The sequence below is a fragment of the Corvus kubaryi genome, unplaced genomic scaffold (genome assembly GCF_017639235.1).
Source record: "Corvus kubaryi isolate FWS band 111438036 unplaced genomic scaffold, C.kubaryi_AGA036_p1.0 split3-37173, whole genome shotgun sequence".
Taxonomy (NCBI): Eukaryota; Metazoa; Chordata; class Aves; order Passeriformes; family Corvidae; genus Corvus; species Corvus kubaryi.
Genome location: NW_024582085.1, coordinates 1038191 through 1056947, shown reverse-complemented (window position 1 = coordinate 1056947; position 18757 = coordinate 1038191). Strand labels below are relative to the sequence as shown.

Here is an 18757-nt window from a genome sequence, read left to right as displayed (position 1 = left end):
AGATGGGAGTTTCCATGGGAAATATTTACCAGAATCTGTGTCTCTTGTGCCTGTTTGCACCCTGAGCTCCCCCACCCCATGGCAGTGCAGTGCTTGCAGGACCAGATGGCAGGAGGGTTCTGTTATAGGGGTATAGCTATATAGTTGTTTAGGGATGCCAGTGAATAAGCTTAAGGGCCTCTCCATCTGCTCTGGATTGCACTATTTGTTTTTGAGGTGGTGGTTTGATTTTTAGTTTGGTTAGTTTTTGGTTGTTTTTTTTTTTTAACTTAGTATGTTTTTGAGTAGATGTTTTTTGATAGAATGTGTTCTTGGAATTCTCTATCAACTGTTGCTATAGACATTAGATAGTAATTCCATGTGGTTTTAACTGCACTTATTTAAGGTCTATTGACTGTTCCTTCCGGCATGTGTCTTGCAATTGAAAGAAGCCTAAACTTTTGTAGTGCCCTTTGTCTTAATGTGTAGGTTGTTTGCTCTGCAAGGGATTTGACTTGGAGCCGTCTATACTGGTAGCAACTTTCTTGGGTTCAGGGAATATGTTTTGCTGAAGGGAGGTTTACCCTTGTTTAAAGATAATAGTGTGGCTTTGTTCTATGCTGATTTGCAGAAAAAGTTAACCGGTCTCTTTGCACATGAACTGTAGCCTCAGAATGTCCTAGAGACTGACACCTTTGGACACAAACTGACAGGCTATCCAGACTTCCTTTCTTACTGAGTGAGGCCAGAGTATTTACAGCAGAAGCTGTGTGTTACTTAGTCAAAGATAGAAAAAGGTGACCTGTTTCAAGGTTAATACTTGATTCACAAGGAAATCCTGGAAAAAAAAGCTGGGGTTTTTTATGTGTAAATGTGAAGTGGCGTAGAATCAATGATGTTTTTTTCTAAAAACTTTGCTTCACTGATGTCAGTTCTGACAAGCCAGCTTGCTGTGAGGAGAAAGTGTGGCGCACTGCATAAAGTGGTAAACTGGAATTTGTGACATCACTTCTGTTTTTAGCTGCCTGACCAGCCTGCTAAATAAACTTGACTTGTTTCTGGTTAATTTTCTCTGCTTGTAGTAGAGAATAACTCTTGAAAAGCAACTGATGAACCTGCTGAACTTTTTTTTTTAAACCAAACCAAAGAAAATCCTCTAATTCTAACCCAGTACGGTCATTACACTGAATATTGTTGTTCTGCAGTTATTTCCCCTGTAAGCACTGAAGACAAAGTGATTATCGGCCATTGTCCAATAATTCATGCTGCTCTGAACAAGTGGCATGGATGGTGCTGTCAGCAATTCTGAGATTTCTCACTGCGACACCCTCGACCAGGGGGGAGGGTCGCTGTCATTTCAGGGTTTCCCACAAGATGTCCCTGCAGGCTGAGGGCACAGGAGTCGGGGGCGATCTGCAGTGGAGTGGTTAAGATGTGCCAGATTCCCATGTGAACTTAAGATGCTGCCATTTTTTGTCGTACACAGCAAAGAAGCAAGCTATGCTCAGGACCTGGCAGCACTGGCTGGTTTATGTTGGTGTTCAAAGGACAAAACATGGGATGCAGTCTGTGGCACTGGCATTCAGGGAAAGAAGCTGTTTGCGGTAAGGATGGAATACAAACAGGCAGAGCAGCCCTGATCATAAGGCCATGATCTGTGTTATCTTTTCCTGCAGTGACTTTGTTCAGTGTTTGATTTTTTTTAAGAATTCTTTTTGCTTTTTTGGGATGTGTGAGTTCTTCTGGCACACCTATGGACTGTGAATTTGAGACCTTTATATAGCAGCCTGCCAATTCCTAATGGGAGCCTATAGGAGGTTGGAGAGTGACTTTTGCAAAGGCATACAATGAGAGGACAAGGGGGAATGGCTTTAAGCTGAAAGAGGGTAGATTTAGATTAAATACTAAGAAGAAATTCTTTACAGTGAGGGTGGTGAGGCACTGAAACAGGTTACCCAGAGACGTTGTTGATGGTCCATCCGTGGCAGAGTTCAAGGTCAGGTTGGATGGGACTTGGAACAACCTGGGATAGTGGAAGGTGTCTCTTCCCATGGCAGGGGGTTGGAACAAGGTGATGTTTAAGGTCTCTTCCAACCCAAACCAGTCTGTGGTTTTTTGGAAAGATTGTTGTTCATACATTTTTCCAGTGAGATGAAAGTGATTTCTTGCACCAAATTATGGCGCCTGTGTTTGAACTTGTCTGTAACATTGTTTTGGCAGCATTTCATGGGCAGTGTGGAGAAGACAACACTACCAGAAATGCTCTGGACATAAAATGAATATTTTGGCTCTGCAGCATTGGGCCCAGGGCCTGCAATTTCGAGTAAGTCTCAGGAGCTTCAGCTACTGTCATTTCTAATATTCAAGTTGCACACATGTGAAAATGTTGCAGATGAATAAAAATTAGGCCTTGTACTTATTTACTTTGCAGGAGATGAGGAAATGGAATGAAGCTGTGTCAGGGCAAGTTCAGATTGGACATTAGGAAAAGGATCTTCCCTGAGAGGGTGGTCAGTCCCTGGAACAGACTCCCCAGGGAAGTGGTCACGGCACCAAACCTGTCAAGAGTTCAAGGTGCATCAAGTCCAACTTCCTGCTTCTTGCAGGACTACTTAAAGTAAATCAGATGACTAAGAGTGTTGTCCAGATGGTTGATCTTAGCTGAAGTGAAAACAGCATGGGTCTCTTTCTTTCTTTCACTGAAACTGTGGCTTTTTGTCCATTTCATTAAAAAGAAGGGACGGTATTTAATTTGACTTGCGCTGTAAGATGTAACACGGCCTGTTTTGGGGCAGTATTCTGCTAAGGAAAGAAACTTGTGACTTGGGAAGTCTTACAGTATCTCGTGATGTGAGTCCCTCTTATATGAAAATACTCTGAAAGAAAGCCTGTTGGCACAAGAAAAGTATTTTATTGGTCTTTCAATGGGAAAAAGTGTGAAAGTATTTAAAAATGTGAAAAACAAGGTTGATTTTTACATGTTTGTCTTTGACCATTTCTGTGCTGACATTCCATTGGTGTTTGTTTGGGTTTTGTTGGGTTTTTTCCCCCTCTTATAGGGGGAGTCTCATTGCTCATGGCTTTCACCTTTAGACCTCATACGGAATTTCCTACTGTGTGTGTGTGTGCTTCCTCTCCTTCTCTTTGTTCTTTTTCCTAATCTTGTTTGTTTTTTACCCTGACTGCCCTTGCTCCTTAATTGTTCCTTCAGGCTTGGTTGCAGTGGCAAGAGCTGTATTTATATACCCAGAGTGACAAGCAGAAGGACACCAGGGCAGTAACTCACCATCAGCACTGGGAATTGAGGAGATGCATGGGAGCATGGCTGGGATACCTGGACCTCAACAGAGTAAAGAAACGTCAGAATGGTGAGGGAAATGGTGATTTAGGACAGAACAGGGCTCAGCCCCTTTGCTTAGGGCACAGTGATGGTTTTTTCTGTTCTAGGAGACACTGTGATGTCTCTGCCCACCAGGTCATGAGATGCAGCTTGGGCTGTACACTGTGACAGGCCTGGCTAGCTCAGCTCATATGCTGAACTGTCAGGAGGATCACCTGCTTTCCATGTCATTTACAAGAGAATATTTTACAATTCCCTTGATGAAAACTTGCATATTGTCTTATATTTTGTCTTTGTATCTGTGAGATTGATGTATTCAAGACTTTGATCAATGAGTTTGTGGATTTTCTTGGATTTTCTGGATTTTATTCTTCTTTTTGATAATCAGTCAAATCTCAACTCCTATAGGAGGGTAAAGATTATTACACCAGTTCTTTTGTTTCTTCCCTTGAATGGGAATGTGTGGATGCTGAAAGATTGATGCAGAGAAATCTTCCACCTTTCTGCCAGTATCCATGTGAAAGTTTTGATTCACACGCACGCTTGCTGGGAACAGTGAGAGTTTTTTGTAAACTAATATTTTTATCTCGCAGCTGCAGTGTTGTTATGTTACTGACTGGAGAAATATTTTGAAATGGGTGTTGTGGTTTAACCAATAATTCTAAGAGGTGGATGGTCAAAGGACCAATAACCTTACGCCATTCAAGTGAACCAGGTTATATAAAAGAGTTTGGAAATTAATAAATAATTCCATTCCTTTCCTGGACTGGAGTTACGCTGCTTTTTTCACCGTCCCTGGTACAACAGTGACAGGAATGAGTTCAGATATTTGTATGAATTGCTTTTTGATTGGTGGCAGTGGAAAATAATCTAGCTTGGATATGCAGGAATTAGTAATAGGGGTATGCTGAGATGTAAGCAGCCTTGAGTATGTTGAACAAGTAATACAGTGTCCTAACTTCCCTTTCTTCGATCAGTACAGTAGGTTACTGCTTTTAAACTGCCTTTGCGATCAATAGGAAGCGTATGATCTGTAGCTGAGCATTAGTGTGAATTCTTGTAACCATTTTTCAGTGTTAGAGCTCATGCCACTTCGGAACCAGTGGCTCAGATGCTAGGATCTCATCTGACACGAATGAGCCTAGGACAGAACAAGCCATGAGTGATTTGTGTTTGTCTCCTAGAGCTGGCCCAAGAGTTTTGCCGAAGCAGGATGCTCCGGAGGTGCTTCTCTGATTGGCAGCAGTTGTGGGAGTGCAGGAGAAGAATGCATGCTCACCAAAGGGACCTGGAAAAACAAGCAGCAAGGATTGCCTTATGGAGAGTCTTTGCACACTGGAAGCATTGTATCCAATCTGTGTTTGGTCCCTAGCAAAGACAAGTTAGAAGCATCCCCGCAGGGGAAAGATCCAGTTAATAAGTAGGAATGTTGTGCAGTAGCGCGGGTGACAGCAAACGTTGTCATTAGATAGGTGTATGTAATGCCATACTAACTAATCATTAAACTGTTGTAATTACAGTATATTAGCAGCTAAGAGCCTGCAGAAGATAATTTATGATTGTTATTTTTGAGTGAATCAGAAATATATTGTGATAAGCCAGCAGAATCTAAAAGTTTGACTGTAGTCGAAACTTCTGCAGATAACGGCACTGGAAATTCAAACATTGAAGCAAATTTAGATGGAGATGTAGTGCCCCTGTGTGGGAAAAGGTGGTTTCTGTGTAAAAGATACTTTAACTCAGTGACAGATGTTGTGCTGTGTGTGGAAGAGGCTCAGCAATGTGAGCTGGCTGAAAAGCACTACAAGTGTCACCTGTTGGTAAGAGCACTGTTATGTGGTGGGTGGCAGGGGCTGTGGAGGGTCTCTGTAATACTGACCAGTGGTGTGTGGGTGTTAAGTGGGAGATACACCAGGTTTCTAAATTTCAACTATTCTGGAATCTGCCAGTTGAATCCAAGTGGGGAAACTGTGCTGCTGTCCAGAACAGCTGTTCTTCCAATTGGGAAGAAGAATTACTTTTTCTTCTCTGCAGTAATGTGTGCATGCTGCTTTTCACATGAGACCAAAGATAGCTTACTGCATGTGTGAGTGGTTGAGTGTTTTGGGGTTTTGTTTAGGTTTTAGGGGTTTTTTAAAGAAATACTAAATCCCTGAAGGCTGTCTGAAAGGTGGGCACAACCAAGCCTCCAGCTTTTTGGAACGGAACTATTTTTGAGGTTGAATCAGTACTGATCATTAAAAGAATACCAATATACTGGTTTGGATCCTGGAGTGAAAACATTAGTGATTATAAGAGCAGGATGATTAGTGATTTGAAGCAGGATGCTCTCATAATTCTATTTACCATGTTCTGCCCCCACTCAAGGGATTCTAGGATTCTAGACCAGTCTAAATTACCTGATTTGGACTACACATGAAAGTTATGTTTATTTCTTGTTGTTACAGGAACTTGGCTTTAAGGGTCTTCGGCAGAATGTCCTGGACACTCATCTTCAGCAAATGAGAACAAATCTGTCGTCCCGTCAGCATCGAGTTACAGTGGGTTTGACTTTGGTTCTTGTGTTAGTTTGTCTTGAGCTGTCCTATTGACTTCCACTGTCACCTACAAAGTATTACTTTTTTATTACAGCAGTAGCTTTGTACTTAAATACTAATAGCCGCAGAAAATCTCCTGTATGAGTCAACTGGCACTCTTAGATATGTTATTTTAGTTTTTTGTTTCCTGTGTTTATGGTGGATTTTTTCTTTTACCAGAAAAACTTGTTGGAGGTTATGAAGTTTGGTATATGAAGCAGTGCAGGAGGCAACCATTGCCGTATGCAGTTTCAGTAGGACTTTAATAATTTATTTCTTTGCATTCTTCTCCTCACTTGGTATCTTTGAGGGGTTTTGTGTCTTTCTTGTTTTATTTCAGGTGCTGCAGAAGTACTGGAACCATTGGAAGTCCCGTTTGGAAGAGAAGGAGGAAGAACAGCAGCAAGCCTTAACATCAGTGGCTCATGCCCGTTATAGGTATGCAGAGAAATATTAATACAGACTCGTACAAATGTGGAATCTGTGGGCCTTTGATTCTCTTCTAAAGTAGGGTAATACCTTTGGGGGCATGACCTGATGACAATTGCTCTGACTTTTTCTGTGAGTAATGAACAATTTACATTTCCTACTTCTCTGTGGAATGTAAGAGGGAGATTGGTTAAGCCTAGCTCTGAGGCTCATTTAGCCAGTTGAAATTCCTAAAATCAGTATGTTTTCTGAAGGAACTCTCTCCTGTGCTGACATTCTCCCTTTTTGCTTGCCCAGGAGGGTGTTGATGAGACAGGTATTTGACACATGGCTGCTGAAGGCCTGCAAGCTGCAAGAATATCGAATGAGAGAGAAGAGGGTAAATGTAACTTTTGTACCTTGCTTAGGAAATAGAGGGGATGATTTCATAGTCACTGTCTGTGAATATGAGTTAGCATGAGATGAACTTGGCTGTTGTAAATTCCCTTTTCCTTGGTGAGGGATCAAGTCTGGGGAAACAGATTACAACCAATATTTACTGATCACCTTTTTTAAGTTAAGCAGTTTGTTAGTAATAGAATCAAGTTATTGTTAGAGGATAGTCATTCACATAGTTCATTCACTTATTCCATCACCCTGTAAATGTGTGTGTGCTCTCTCTCTTTTCTCACACACTGTCTCATAGTTACTTTGTTGAAATAATAATAATACTAAAGGGCCAACCCCAGCCTATTTAAGAAGTGCAGGGTTGTACTGACAAATTAGCTGCTTTTAGGTAGGTGTCAATTAAGTTTTTTCCAGGGCCCTTCATTTTCTAAGGGGGATGTGTGTATATATATGTATATAGTCCTGGAGTCTTTACATGTAGCATCCACAGTGGCCTTTTTTATGGTCTGTTACATAACTCCAAGTTGACAGTAGCACATGTGGGTGTCCTTGTGCAGATATGGCTCACCCTTGGTGGTGTGAGATTATCGGTTCTTGTAAATTCAACAGGACTGGTTTCTGAAACTTACTGGTTCTTAGGAGTCCTTCACGTTATTTTATCAATTTGTGTTTTTCCTCTCTTTGGCCTGCTGGTTTTTGTTAACAGCTCCTCCGTCCATATGTACACAGCTGCCTGCAGAGCACATCACATAACTTCACAGCAAAGGGGCTTTGATGGCATGTCCATTGCTGTTCAACCTCAGAAAAAACAAACATTGGACAGTTCTGTGCATGTCATCTTTAAGGAGTTGTTTTCTGTTGTTTGTAGCTGGCCTGTGCTGTGCATTCATTGCCGTCTTCCGTCCATTTCAGGCTGTCCTTCATTTCGAAAGGCAGCTCTTGCACTGTTTCTGGTGCTGCTGGCGTAGGAGAACAACTGCACGTTTGGAGGAGCAGGAGGGCTTGGTTCGTGCAAGAGATCACTACAGTAACCAGCTGCTGCTAAAGGCCTTCAGTTTGTGGAAGCAAAAGACTCAGGCGAGAGAAACAGAGTAAGAATTTTTTTCAAACAATGATTTGGATTGGCCCTGTGGCAGCTTACTTTGGACAAAGAGCATTTAATTCACAATGGTGCTCACGCCTTTTTTGTGCTGTGGAATCTACTAAGTTGTCTTCCAGTAAATGAATTACTAAAAATAACAAATGCACACTCAAGTCTGTGCTAGAAGTGTTCAGTAACATGGATTGCATTGTAGGCCAAATAATTATTTTTCTCATAGGAGGCTCAAGGAGACAGAAGCTTTAAAATTTCACTGTTCAAAGTGTCTGCAGCAGACTTGGAACAAGTGGAGAGAGGTGAGAGAGTTAACAGATGGGGAAGACTGTGAATTCTTTCTGTTATGTTTGAATTCCTTGTACCCATATGGCTAGAAGTTAACTTGTTTATTTTAAACACTAGTCATTCCTAAGTTCTTCTCCCTTTTCAGGTGGATAAAACCAGTTCACTGTGGGTGGAACAGGAACTGTGTAGGGAGGACAGGGAATTCTTTTTGTTTGTGCATCTAGATATGCTGAGAATGGGAATATAGTTTAGATGTACCTGGGAACGTAACCAGAGTTAGTGTGATGAAATTGTCCCTAGCCAGTACTGGGTGTGTCCTTCTCAAAACTTGAGTTAAGTTAGAAGTTTGCAGCCAGGCCTTTGTGTATGGTTTGTATTTGTGTACAGGTTGTAGCAAACACTGTCACAGAGTACTTTCATGCTAGGCCTTTTCCTTACCATGATACGAGGTACTAGATGTACCTTGCATCATGTCTTGAGAATCTGTGAGAAATTTTATAGTTGGAGCTGCTAGGTTGGTGCAGACCTGTTAACTTAAATGGATTGCATTAGTCTTCAAGAGAATTCCTACAAAGGGCAGGGAAAAAAGCGCCTCACCTAGGCCTTTTGGGGAAATAGCAGAGTGCAGCACCAGTTTGAGTGAAAACCTGTTACAGCAAGGTGAAGAATTGATGTTTCTCCAGAGACTGGGAATGGTCCTTTTCCCTCCTGTCTCTGCCATTACCTGTTTTCCGTCCTTCATGGGTACGTATCTTTTGGGTTTCTTCCACTTCCCTCTTATAGTATGTGGGACATCAGCGTGAGAAATGGAGGAAGTTGGTGCAAGCAGACCTGCACTATCAACACACATTACTGGGCAAGACTTTGGCGTCTTGGAAGGTAGGATGGAACAGCCTTTTCTTTGGGGCACTTGTCTGCATGTGCTGTAGTGTTTCAGTGAGAGCTGAAGAGCTGCCACACTGCTTCACTCGAGGCACATACACACCGCGTGTGCAGGGTAGAATGGAGGCTTGTGTATGTATGGCTGTCTGAGCTCTAGCATTACTTTTTGGAGCAGAATAACCAAGGTAATCTTGTAGCACTGATGAATGGTATAATCATAGCTAGCATTAACTGTTGTGTAATGATTGCTTGTCACAGAGAAGCAGCATTTGCTTTCAGTAGCTGTATTTTTTCCCCCTGTACTCTACTGCCAGTGCTACGTATGAGCTGCTACTAAGAGTTCCTAGATGTTGCCTCTCCTCACAGGTGTTGAGGTAAATTTACCTCTCAGTACTATTTCTTTTTCAGATTTACCAAGAAAACGTACAGTGTATTCTGTATCAAGTAACTGAGAAGGAGAAACAGCACACTCGACTGCTGCTGCGGTGAGCCTTTTCCTAGGCAGCATGAGAGGAGGGACTGCACTGCAGTCAAATTAATTACTTTCTTTCACTGCCACCTTTGTAACTTTTTGAATGTTCAGTGCTGGGAGTTGACTCTGCCATGCATTGCTGTTTCTTTGCATGCAGGTCATCTAGTTAAAAGAAAACAATGTCTTCCTGTTTGCTATCTGTTTTGCTTGAATATTTTTTAAATCTCTGTTTAGTCCTGTGAGAGTCAACAGACAGCAAACTGCATCATTCCCTATTTGTTATGGTATTAAAGCAGCCTGGACGATGCAGAGGCTTCTCTTGCATTACAGTGAGGAGAGTGATTAAAGATACTACCACATGGCGTTGGTTGTAGTTACTTTACTTTAATTACCTTATTTGTTTTAATGCTATACAGCTTGAGTCACTTGCAGAGCCTGATTGGCTCAGCTGAAGCTGCTGTATTACAGAGTGTGTTGTGTTTTGCCCTGCCTTATCTTCAGCAGAGACCTGAAGGGGCAGAAGTTGATTTGCATGACTGAGTTTATAGATGCAGCTGGTTTTGGTTCCTCTGTGAGTAGGAAAGTGCCAAATGAACAAGTGAGAATCATTCTTAATGGGTTTGTTTGTTTTTAAATTTTGTGTGTATTTTTGCCTTCAGACAGGTGCTGTGTACCTGGAGAGAAAATGCCCTTGCTCTTATACATGAATCTAAGGCAGATGAGCACTACAGGAGAGCAATCCTGTCAAAGGTAGGATCTGTACAGCAGGTGCCAAGGTCTCAGTACAGGTGCTGATTCAGGCAGGGGTCAGGTAATACAATTAGAAGGACCAAAAACTTAATCTAAGAGCCACTACTAAGAGAGATCTGCAAAGTGGGAGTCTCATCTTGTTTTTACAGGTGTCTCTGAAACTTGTCTCTGTAAGCTCATGGCTTTTTCTCTTCCTCCTTCTTCTCATTTCTTAGAAGGAAGAGAAGACCAGTAGTATGATACAGCATAGTAGTATTGGTGAGGTGGGGCAGGGAGGGGATGGATGCAAGAGAGGAACACCTTGAAAAAAGCCAAGGGGACCCTCTGAAATACAGAAGTATTTAATTTGTAGGAAATTCTTACTGTCCTGCTGAGCCTTATATGAAAAATGAGGTGGAAGTGGTTATGTTACCATCGATGGGGGGAGTGCATTGTGTCCCCTTCCATTGCAGTGCCAGTCTGTGTCCCATCTCCTGTTCACATTGTATCTTCAGGTGCTGCTGCAGTGGAGAGACACTGCCTGGCTAGGAGCGTGTCACCGCCATCTGAAGGTGACAGCTGTGGTGGAGGCCAGAAAACATTTGGATATAGGTGAGCTGATGTAGATGTTGAACTGATGTGAACTGATGTAGATGTTGAACTCTCAAAAGACCTTGTTGCCTGTGTATGAGCCAAGGGCAGTCTGTTGTGTCATCTGTACAGATGAAGTGACTGGATGGTCTGTTGGCTTACAAAGGATGTCCCCAGAGAATGGAGAGTGAGTTGGGACTCCAGTGATCTGCTGAATTCTGCTTCTCTGTTTGTTCCTTGTACTATATAAGGAATGCTAACGCTTCCTTCTTCAAAGGAATTTTCCATTACTAATTTTGAGAACCTCGGACATCTCTTTTGAGGGCAGTGCAAGTAGTCTTACCAATTACTGCTTTAGTCATTCTCTAATAATTCATACTGAAAGACCCTCAAACTCTGCAAGCATTTTCATGGCACCATGGTACATTCTTGACATGAGGACTCTGAAGCACAGAGGGCATATGATTTCCTAAAGGTTACAAAGAATGTCAGTGGCAACAGGGAAGACTTGCAAGTCACAGGTCCCCGTCTGTTACATGTAGTGTTTCACAATTGTCCTATACTGAATACTCTCAGTGCTGAGTGTTGTCCAAGTTAAGTGTTGCTGAAACAGTCTGGAAGAGTAGCTGATCACTTGATACTCTGAGATTAATAGTCTTCTTTTGGTACATGGGTTAATTTATCTTCCCCTAACAGTGTATTTACAGACCCTGTTTCTTCACTGGAAGGAATTAACAAGGGAGTCTCTGATGCTGAAGGCTCAGCACCATAGGGCAGCACAGCACCACCAGCAGCACTTGCTCCAGAAGTACCTGGTGAAATGGAAAAATTATCATCAGAAATGCCTTGGGAAAAAGGTGAGAATGATCAGCAACCTCCTCAGCCTGTGGGAAGTTACGGGTGTGGAGGAACACGCTGTGTTCCCTGATGAAGGGAATGGCAGTCTTGGCTGAGAAGGAGCATGACAGTTTTGTGTAGTGAGGGGGAAGGAGCATGGCTGTGTCTTGCCTGAAGAAATGGATAGAAGTAACAGAGTTAACCAGACAACCCGAGCTTGCCAGGATGGGACCATATACTGCGAATGAAATCCTTGCTGGGCTTATAGATACCTGCAAATGGGGTTACATTGTAGGGCACTTGGGTATTGGGGGTGGCCTCAACAGAGCAAAGGGAGGGTGATAAAAGCTGTTGGGTAGCTGTTCTAATAGCATTTGGCTCAGATAAATGGGGTTTGTCTGCAAGTGACTCAATCTTTTGGTTGCCTTGCAGCTGCTGCAGAGAAGGGGAGATGAACTAATGACTCATAGACTTTGCTCTGCTTCCTTCTCTTGCTGGAAAGCTCGGGTAAGGAATTTTCCCCTGGGTAGATACCTGGCTCCTTGCTAGTCATTCTCCCTTCTCCTTCATGTTCCATTTATACAAGGACCAAGAAAACTTTGTTTAAACATTTTCAGGATTTTTTGGTTCAGCTAGCACAAGGGACACCTTGCCATAGACTGGGTGAACTGAGTAGGTTTTTCTGCTCTGGGTCTACCATCACTTCCTCCTTGCTTGATGCTTTGGCTGGTGTTGGGTATTTGGCTGGTGTTGGGTATGTCAACTCCTAACCTGGTTGCTGTGCATTTTTTTCCCCTAATAGCTGTTGCAGCAGCAATGGGAAAAGCAGAAGACAGTGCAAGCACTGTGGCACTGGTCCCTTTCAGTGCAGAGGAAGGTAAGGGGGTGTGCAGGGCAGGGGCAGGCAAGTGAGTTTGCAGATGTACAGATCATGTGCAGATTTGAGTGCAGTCAGCAGAGTGCACACTGAATGTCTGTTTCCTTTCCTCTTTGGGATGCTGTATGTTATTTTGGGATGCTGGAAAACTCCCTAAAATTTCTTAACTGATTAGAAAATGCACACGTTTCCCCATCTGGCCTCAGCTGATGTAAATCTCTGTCCCTCTGTCATTGTGGCAGTGTCCTGCTGTTGATGTAGCTCTGCCTATTCCTATCCATTGTAAGGGAGGGTTGCTGTCTGCAGGGAGAGTCCCTGGCCTGGAACCTGTCTGTATAATGCTTGCAGCTCTCATTGTTCTGTTTTAGGCATTTGATGCTTGGCTCAGGTTTGCAAAAGGGCAGCAGGAGAAGAAAGATGGCATTGAAAATGTCACAGGAGTTCACCACACAACTCCTTTGAGAGAAGATGCAACCCGTGCCTTGAGAAACACTGCTGGCATCAAACAGCTTCAGGGTCAGCTCCACACCCGGCACCAGCTGGAGGTGAAAGAGTGATTGCTCAGATACATATCCAGAACTGGGCTGCTCTGGTCTCTGCTCTGTGTGTGGGGTGTGTGTTTGTGTGTATGTGCATGTATGTATCTTGGAGCTCCACATCCCAGCTGTTTTTAGATCCTACATACACTTCTATCTCTGGTTCAAGGCATTTCATTCAGCTGAGACTAGAGCACTTCAGACTCATTGGGAACCTTTCTTAATGAAACTATTTCAAAACTGGCCAATTCCTGCCGTAGACAATATTCGTGATTGAAACCTTTGCATGTGGGTCAGATCTCTAAATTTTGTGCTAGAATGAAGCATTAGAGTCTACATCTGATCCTGTCTTAGCTTTAGCAGTGCTTATACCTTCATATGTGGGCTTGTGTCACTTCTGCCTTTGAGTATCAACCCAGCCCTGTGCGTGAAAAGGATGCCTGTATTGACTGCTCTCTTCCTGCTTCTGGGCAGCGTTCCCAGCTCTTTTCCGTGTTTTCAAGATACCAGTTGTTCCATTTGCTAATGTGCAGCTTGCCTTGGTGCAGAAGTACCCAGTTAATTTTCCTCACCCAAAATGTTACCACAGTGGACCTCTTGATTCAGTTTAGAGAGCTGGTATGGCTGTGAGGGCATCAGAAATCTCGGTTCCTTCTCCCTGGGTGATACGGTACTTCCTGCTCTCAGCCATCAGATGCTCATCAGATTCATTGTGTTGGCAGGCAGCCTACAGTCTTCACCAGTCAGTGTATTGTTGTGCCATGCTGTAGAAACAGAAGGCTTTCTCCCAGAAATTAAATAAGCCTTTGTCTTTTTTGCCACCTCAGAAGAAGCAAGTGACATTGAAAAGGCCTGATGTTAGTCCTGAGACAAGAGGACATTCATCAGAGGAAGAGCCATGGCCTTCAAAATGCAGACATCTACCACTTCACCCTGCTGATTGGGGCTCAGTTCTCTGTGGCCTGTGAGTGTAAATTTCCAGTCCCTCCCCTGTTTCTCTGGCATATATGTAACTTTGCATATATGTAATCTATCTACATGTGTCTCATTTTTGTGTATCTAAGTTCTCTCATTGATGACTTAGTTCTATGCATTCTCCTTAACTGACTCTGCATCATGTGGCTGGTGGTACAGAGTTACACAAAAGCTGCTGTGTAATGCAAGCATCAGCCCACACATAGTGAAGGTATTTATGACTGTACTTGCCAGTGACAGGTAGAACCAGCTCAGCTTATAGACCTTCCACTTTGTGTTTCTCAAGGTACAATTGAATTTGTGGAGCACTGGCCATTTGTCATAGGAACAGTTATATAGAGAAATGTTTGAAAGATACCTTTGATGGGACTTTGGTCATCAGGAGAGCTTATCTTGCCCAAGTGACCTAGTGTCACTGAAGCTCTTGTTTTTTTCACTGTAGTCATCTGATGAAATGATAAACATCAAGATCCTGGTGTACAGAAGCTGAACTTTATTCTTGCTTCTTTCTTTTCCCTGGGGAAGCTATTCCTTAAAAAAATACCTATTGATCATGGGGCAGTTGCAAGGAAGAATTGTCTATGAAGCTTCTCAGTGCAGGACAGGAAGCCTACAGGGAAATAAGATGGTAACTTCACATTACTTCAAGCAAGTTTATGCTGCCAGAAGAAGAGTTTCTGCTCTGTTCAGTTATGTCACTTCTACCACTCTTCGTGTTGGCACAACCATAGTGAACTAGATTCTCACATTGATACACACTGAAATGTAATCTTTAAGAATCATTATTGCATGCAAGGAGAATGTTGCAGAGAAGGGATGAATGATGAAACAGTACTGTTTCTTTAGCTGCAATGCCAGCTTACGCCAATTTACAACACTCATAAGTCTGGGGCATTCTTTGTTCTGTTGTACTTTTCAGAAATGCTATTCAACAAGCCAGGTTACCACCACGGAAGCCTGAGTTTCCTCTGGAGTCTCTAGAAAGCAAGGGACTGCTGGGACCTCCTTTTACTAGGTAGAAAATCACTTATAAAAGTAAAGGAAAGAGGGTGATTTAGAGTGGGCATAGTAGAGCAGCTAATTGGAGAGCTGTATGCAAGGGAATGACAAGAGTCTCCCCTTTTTTTGCACTGACTGCAAAGGACAAGACCAACAGGTTGCAATGTATAGTGACCTTATCCTTCTTCCTGTACAGGTCAGAGGTACCCTTTCAGCAAACATGTGTGAATAAATGTTCTGCACAGACTGGGAACTTAATGCTGACACCTCACATGGAAGAAAGTACCTGTAAATGTCTATCTCATCCCCATCCCTCTCTCACTTGTGCTGCTCTCCCCTCTCTCCCCCTGTGGACACAGGACATGCACTGTGCTGGGCAGGGGCCAGAGCTATGGTCTCATGCATCTTTCATGTCCCAAATGAAAGCTGGCTCAGAAAAGGTGAGTGTATTGCTGAAGGAACAATTAGTGTGTGTGTATTGGGCTGCTGTCAGCAGGCCTTTTGCTTATTGCTGTTTTGTGGTTCTTCTGAACTGCCCACCTGGATATTGAGCTGTTTTTTACTTGTTCTAGCTGTCATCTTTAAAGCTGACCAAGTGAACTGCCTTTGAATGCCCAAGAACTGTTTACCCCTAGTCTGAACCAATCCACATGTGTGTTGTACTGTATTTCATGCCTTTTTCCTGGTGGTCTTCCTAGCCAGATCTTTTCTTAGCAAGTGACGTGAGGGTGCTGCCTCTTCAGAGTTCAGAGCAGTTACAGTTTGCTGTCCAGATTGCAGGGATTTAAGAGAAACTAAATTTAGGAGCAGTGGGTGTGTCTGAGAGCCTCAAAAAAAATGAAATTCACTTAACCTGCAAGTAGGTGCTTCATTTTCAACTCCTTTTTCCACACAGAATGGGAAGTTTTAGAAATATCTCCATGCTGGAAATCAAAGAGTCCATCTTTTAAGCTCGCTTCTTCTGTGGGATTTTATGAGAGGGGCTCAGCACCTACAGGAGTTGTCTGAGTGGGAGTAGTCGGTCAGGCACATGCTACTTGTAGGGCTTACTGAAGAAAAACCCTTTGAGGAAAAACCTGATACCATTCTGGCCTTCTAGAGAGGAGGTCAGCCTGTGAATGGTCACAAAAGAGCCCATTCCCAAGACTCTCAACAGAATTCTGTGGAGAAGAAGTTGCAACCAAATTTGCAGCCACATTTGCTGTCACCTGAAAACTTGGTGGGAAAAGGGAGTCACCAGACTGCAGGTAGGTCCTCAGATCTGAACTGTAGCAGTTGCTCATCCTCCTCTCTAATCTGTATGAGACTGCAAGTCACTGCCACAAAAATGTGTGGGAGACAGGGCAATCTTGTGTGCCAGCATCAGGAGGTAAAGGATATCAGTATTCTTTTCTGGGATGGTAAATGCAGTTGTATGGATTCTGCTGAGTCTGGGGGCTAAAGCCCTGCTCTAGGTATTGAAGGATGGGAACTGCTTGGGGCCAGCTTCTTTCAGCAAGAATGTGCTCAGGTGCTGGGGTGTTCTTACGTACAACAGAACTTAGTTCAGGAGGGAAGAGTTCACCCAGTAAGGCTCTCTGAGATTTCCCTGTACTTACAGTATAGCTGTAAGGGGGACAGATGGTGTCTAAGCACCTCTCACTGTGGTGTTTTAATGACATCAGAGCAAGAAATGTGTTTTGCAGGACTAGACTGTACTTAATTACTTCTAGACTAAATGTAAAAGATGAAATCCTGAACAGGCCAAAACAGTATCTGTAGTACTAAAACCATCCACCGAAGCATTTCTTATCTTTTGTGTGTTCAGAGTCTTCAGAGTTTGTACTGCTGTCAGAATTCCTGCCCTCTCACTGTACCTGATCCTTTAGGGTCAACAGGTACATGTCACAGGGTAACAAAACGTGTGAAAAAGACTTGGGAGGGTTCAATTTTTCCTGTCATTAGAAATAATTTCTTTTCCTTCTTATCAAAGAAAGAGTTGATGTCTGTTCTACCTCCATTGCTTGTGCCTTGTATTTTCCCTTCAGCTGAAGGGGAAAAGAGGGAGCACAGTTCCAGAGAAGAAATGGTGTTGCAGAGAAAGGTGGAAGTTGAACTCCGACATATCCAGCAGCAGATGCAGTACTACTACAGCAGGAAGCAAGAACTCAAGTATGTTGCAATGCCCCTTTAGCCAGCCTTTCTTTGTGTTGTCAACTGTTGTGCTTTTTCTGTGTATCTGCTCTGAAAATAATTGGTCTGTTCACAGTAGAACTGTGAATGAAACAGAAAAGTTCCAGAGATTTTTATTTTCTCCTTTCGAGTTCACTTCAGGTGAAAGAGAGTAGGTGCATAATTACTTCTGTAGTCAGCCAAGTGGTTTAATTATACCTTTGGCAGCTCTTGGAGAAGCATGTCAGAGGTATCACTGGGTGTAATCGGAAGACAGTACAAATGAATTGCACAGAGCAGTTGAAATTTAGCTTTTAGTTATTTTATCAAGAGGAGTGAGGTGAAAAGCTGAGCTTTTCCAGCTTTCAATTAAAAAAATTAAATATGGCTGGTATTTGATAACTGCTCTACTAGAACAAGAAAATAGAAATGCTTAAAAGAAGATGGGGCTTGAGGGGAATTTAACTGTCAGGAAAGGAAGAAGTCAGGGACTAGAAGCAGGAGATGGAGGCAAGAGTTTTCAGATTCCTCTGCTTTCCACCATTTTTTTCCCTTTTTAAAAAGATTTAAACCATTGACTGCTTTGAGACAAAAAAATGGGTCTTATTGCAAGTATCAATTGCAAGTCTAAGTTGGCTTAGACTGTTGAGCTCTTAATTGGGATAAACAATCTTTCTAATCTGTTTTATCAGGTGCTGTCAACAGCAGGCACAGATTCTGCAGCAGTGGCTGGAAATGAGCATGCAGGCAGGAGCCCAAGATGGTGTGCAAGGAGTTCAGGAAGAATTGGGTCAGGTGTGTACACAGCATTTAAATTGAAGCTACTGAAGTGATTATGACTATGCTATGCACTTAGCCTAAAGGCTGATGGTAGGTGTGATGAGTTGTGTAGTAAGCTGTTAGTAAAATGCTAAGAGAAGTGAAATTTGTAGTCAGGGTTGAGGAGCAGAATAGGCTGTGTCTAGATGCATCTTCCTGTTCATTCAGAAATGTAACTCCTGCTCCAATAGACCTTTCTGAGGCTATTTCCAACCTATGGATCAGGCTTTCATAGACTGAATCTCAAAATTTTTCCTGCAATTTCTCAAGACAATTCCCTCTGTGCAGACTGCATCTGCACTGCTGTCAGGCCCCAGGTTCACACAGCCACCTGTGGGTACTGGTACCTCTGACTCCAGCCAGTACCAAGCTGTTCCTGAGTCACTCAATCTGTCACTTACTGGCCCTCAAGTGAGATAATACAAAAGCTGCTGGAGCAGCTGTTGCTGTCAAAAAGACTAAATACTGTCTCACTGTACAAATTTATGTTTATGCTCATGCACTTGTCTTCCCTTTCAGTTAAAGCTGAGGATCAATACTCTCACCCAAGCACAGCTAGCTGAGAGACATCATGTGCAGACCCTGCTTGCCCGCCTGCGAGATATCCAGCTTGCCCTGGATCTGTAATACATCTGAACCAACTTCCCAGCTCAGGGGTAGGACTTTTTGCCCCTTTCATAGGAGGGAATGATGGAAGAGATGTATCCATTCACTTAGTTCTATGTATGGCATTTATATTTGATAAATTACGTTAAATTAATTTTGCTTTTTTTATTATTACTCTACCTGATCAAAAC

At 42.9% G+C, this 18757-nt stretch overlaps 1 protein-coding gene across 6 annotated transcripts in view; it reads left to right on the top strand.

Moving 5' to 3' along the window:
- SFI1 (SFI1 centrin binding protein) overlaps window positions 1–18757 on the top strand; it is a 30580-nt gene that overhangs the window by 7896 nt on the left and 3927 nt on the right. For 5 of the 6 annotated variants that reach the window (XM_042015165.1, XM_042015164.1, XM_042015167.1 and 2 more), the window contains 25 exons: window positions 1466–1583; window positions 2200–2302; window positions 3191–3347; window positions 4504–4665; window positions 5069–5139; window positions 5767–5859; window positions 6236–6333; window positions 6622–6703; window positions 7624–7802; window positions 8031–8106; window positions 8876–8971; window positions 9383–9459; window positions 10106–10196; window positions 10691–10787; window positions 11463–11623; window positions 12036–12110; window positions 12406–12480; window positions 12849–13025; window positions 13844–13980; window positions 14911–15006; window positions 15187–15430; window positions 16090–16237; window positions 17018–17141; window positions 17834–17936; window positions 18480–18616. In XM_042015165.1, coding sequence (XP_041871099.1) covers window positions 1466–1583; window positions 2200–2302; window positions 3191–3347; window positions 4504–4665; window positions 5069–5139; window positions 5767–5859; window positions 6236–6333; window positions 6622–6703; window positions 7624–7802; window positions 8031–8106; window positions 8876–8971; window positions 9383–9459; window positions 10106–10196; window positions 10691–10787; window positions 11463–11623; window positions 12036–12110; window positions 12406–12480; window positions 12849–13025; window positions 13844–13980; window positions 14911–15006; window positions 15187–15430; window positions 16090–16237; window positions 17018–17141; window positions 17834–17936; window positions 18480–18587 — 2948 coding nt within the window. In that variant the 3' untranslated portion in view covers window positions 18588–18616. The remainder of the gene's footprint in view (window positions 1–1465; window positions 1584–2199; window positions 2303–3190; window positions 3348–4503; window positions 4666–5068; window positions 5140–5766; window positions 5860–6235; window positions 6334–6621; window positions 6704–7623; window positions 7803–8030; window positions 8107–8875; window positions 8972–9382; window positions 9460–10105; window positions 10197–10690; window positions 10788–11462; window positions 11624–12035; window positions 12111–12405; window positions 12481–12848; window positions 13026–13843; window positions 13981–14910; window positions 15007–15186; window positions 15431–16089; window positions 16238–17017; window positions 17142–17833; window positions 17937–18479; window positions 18617–18757) is intronic. The other variant, XM_042015168.1, reaches the window with a different exon arrangement.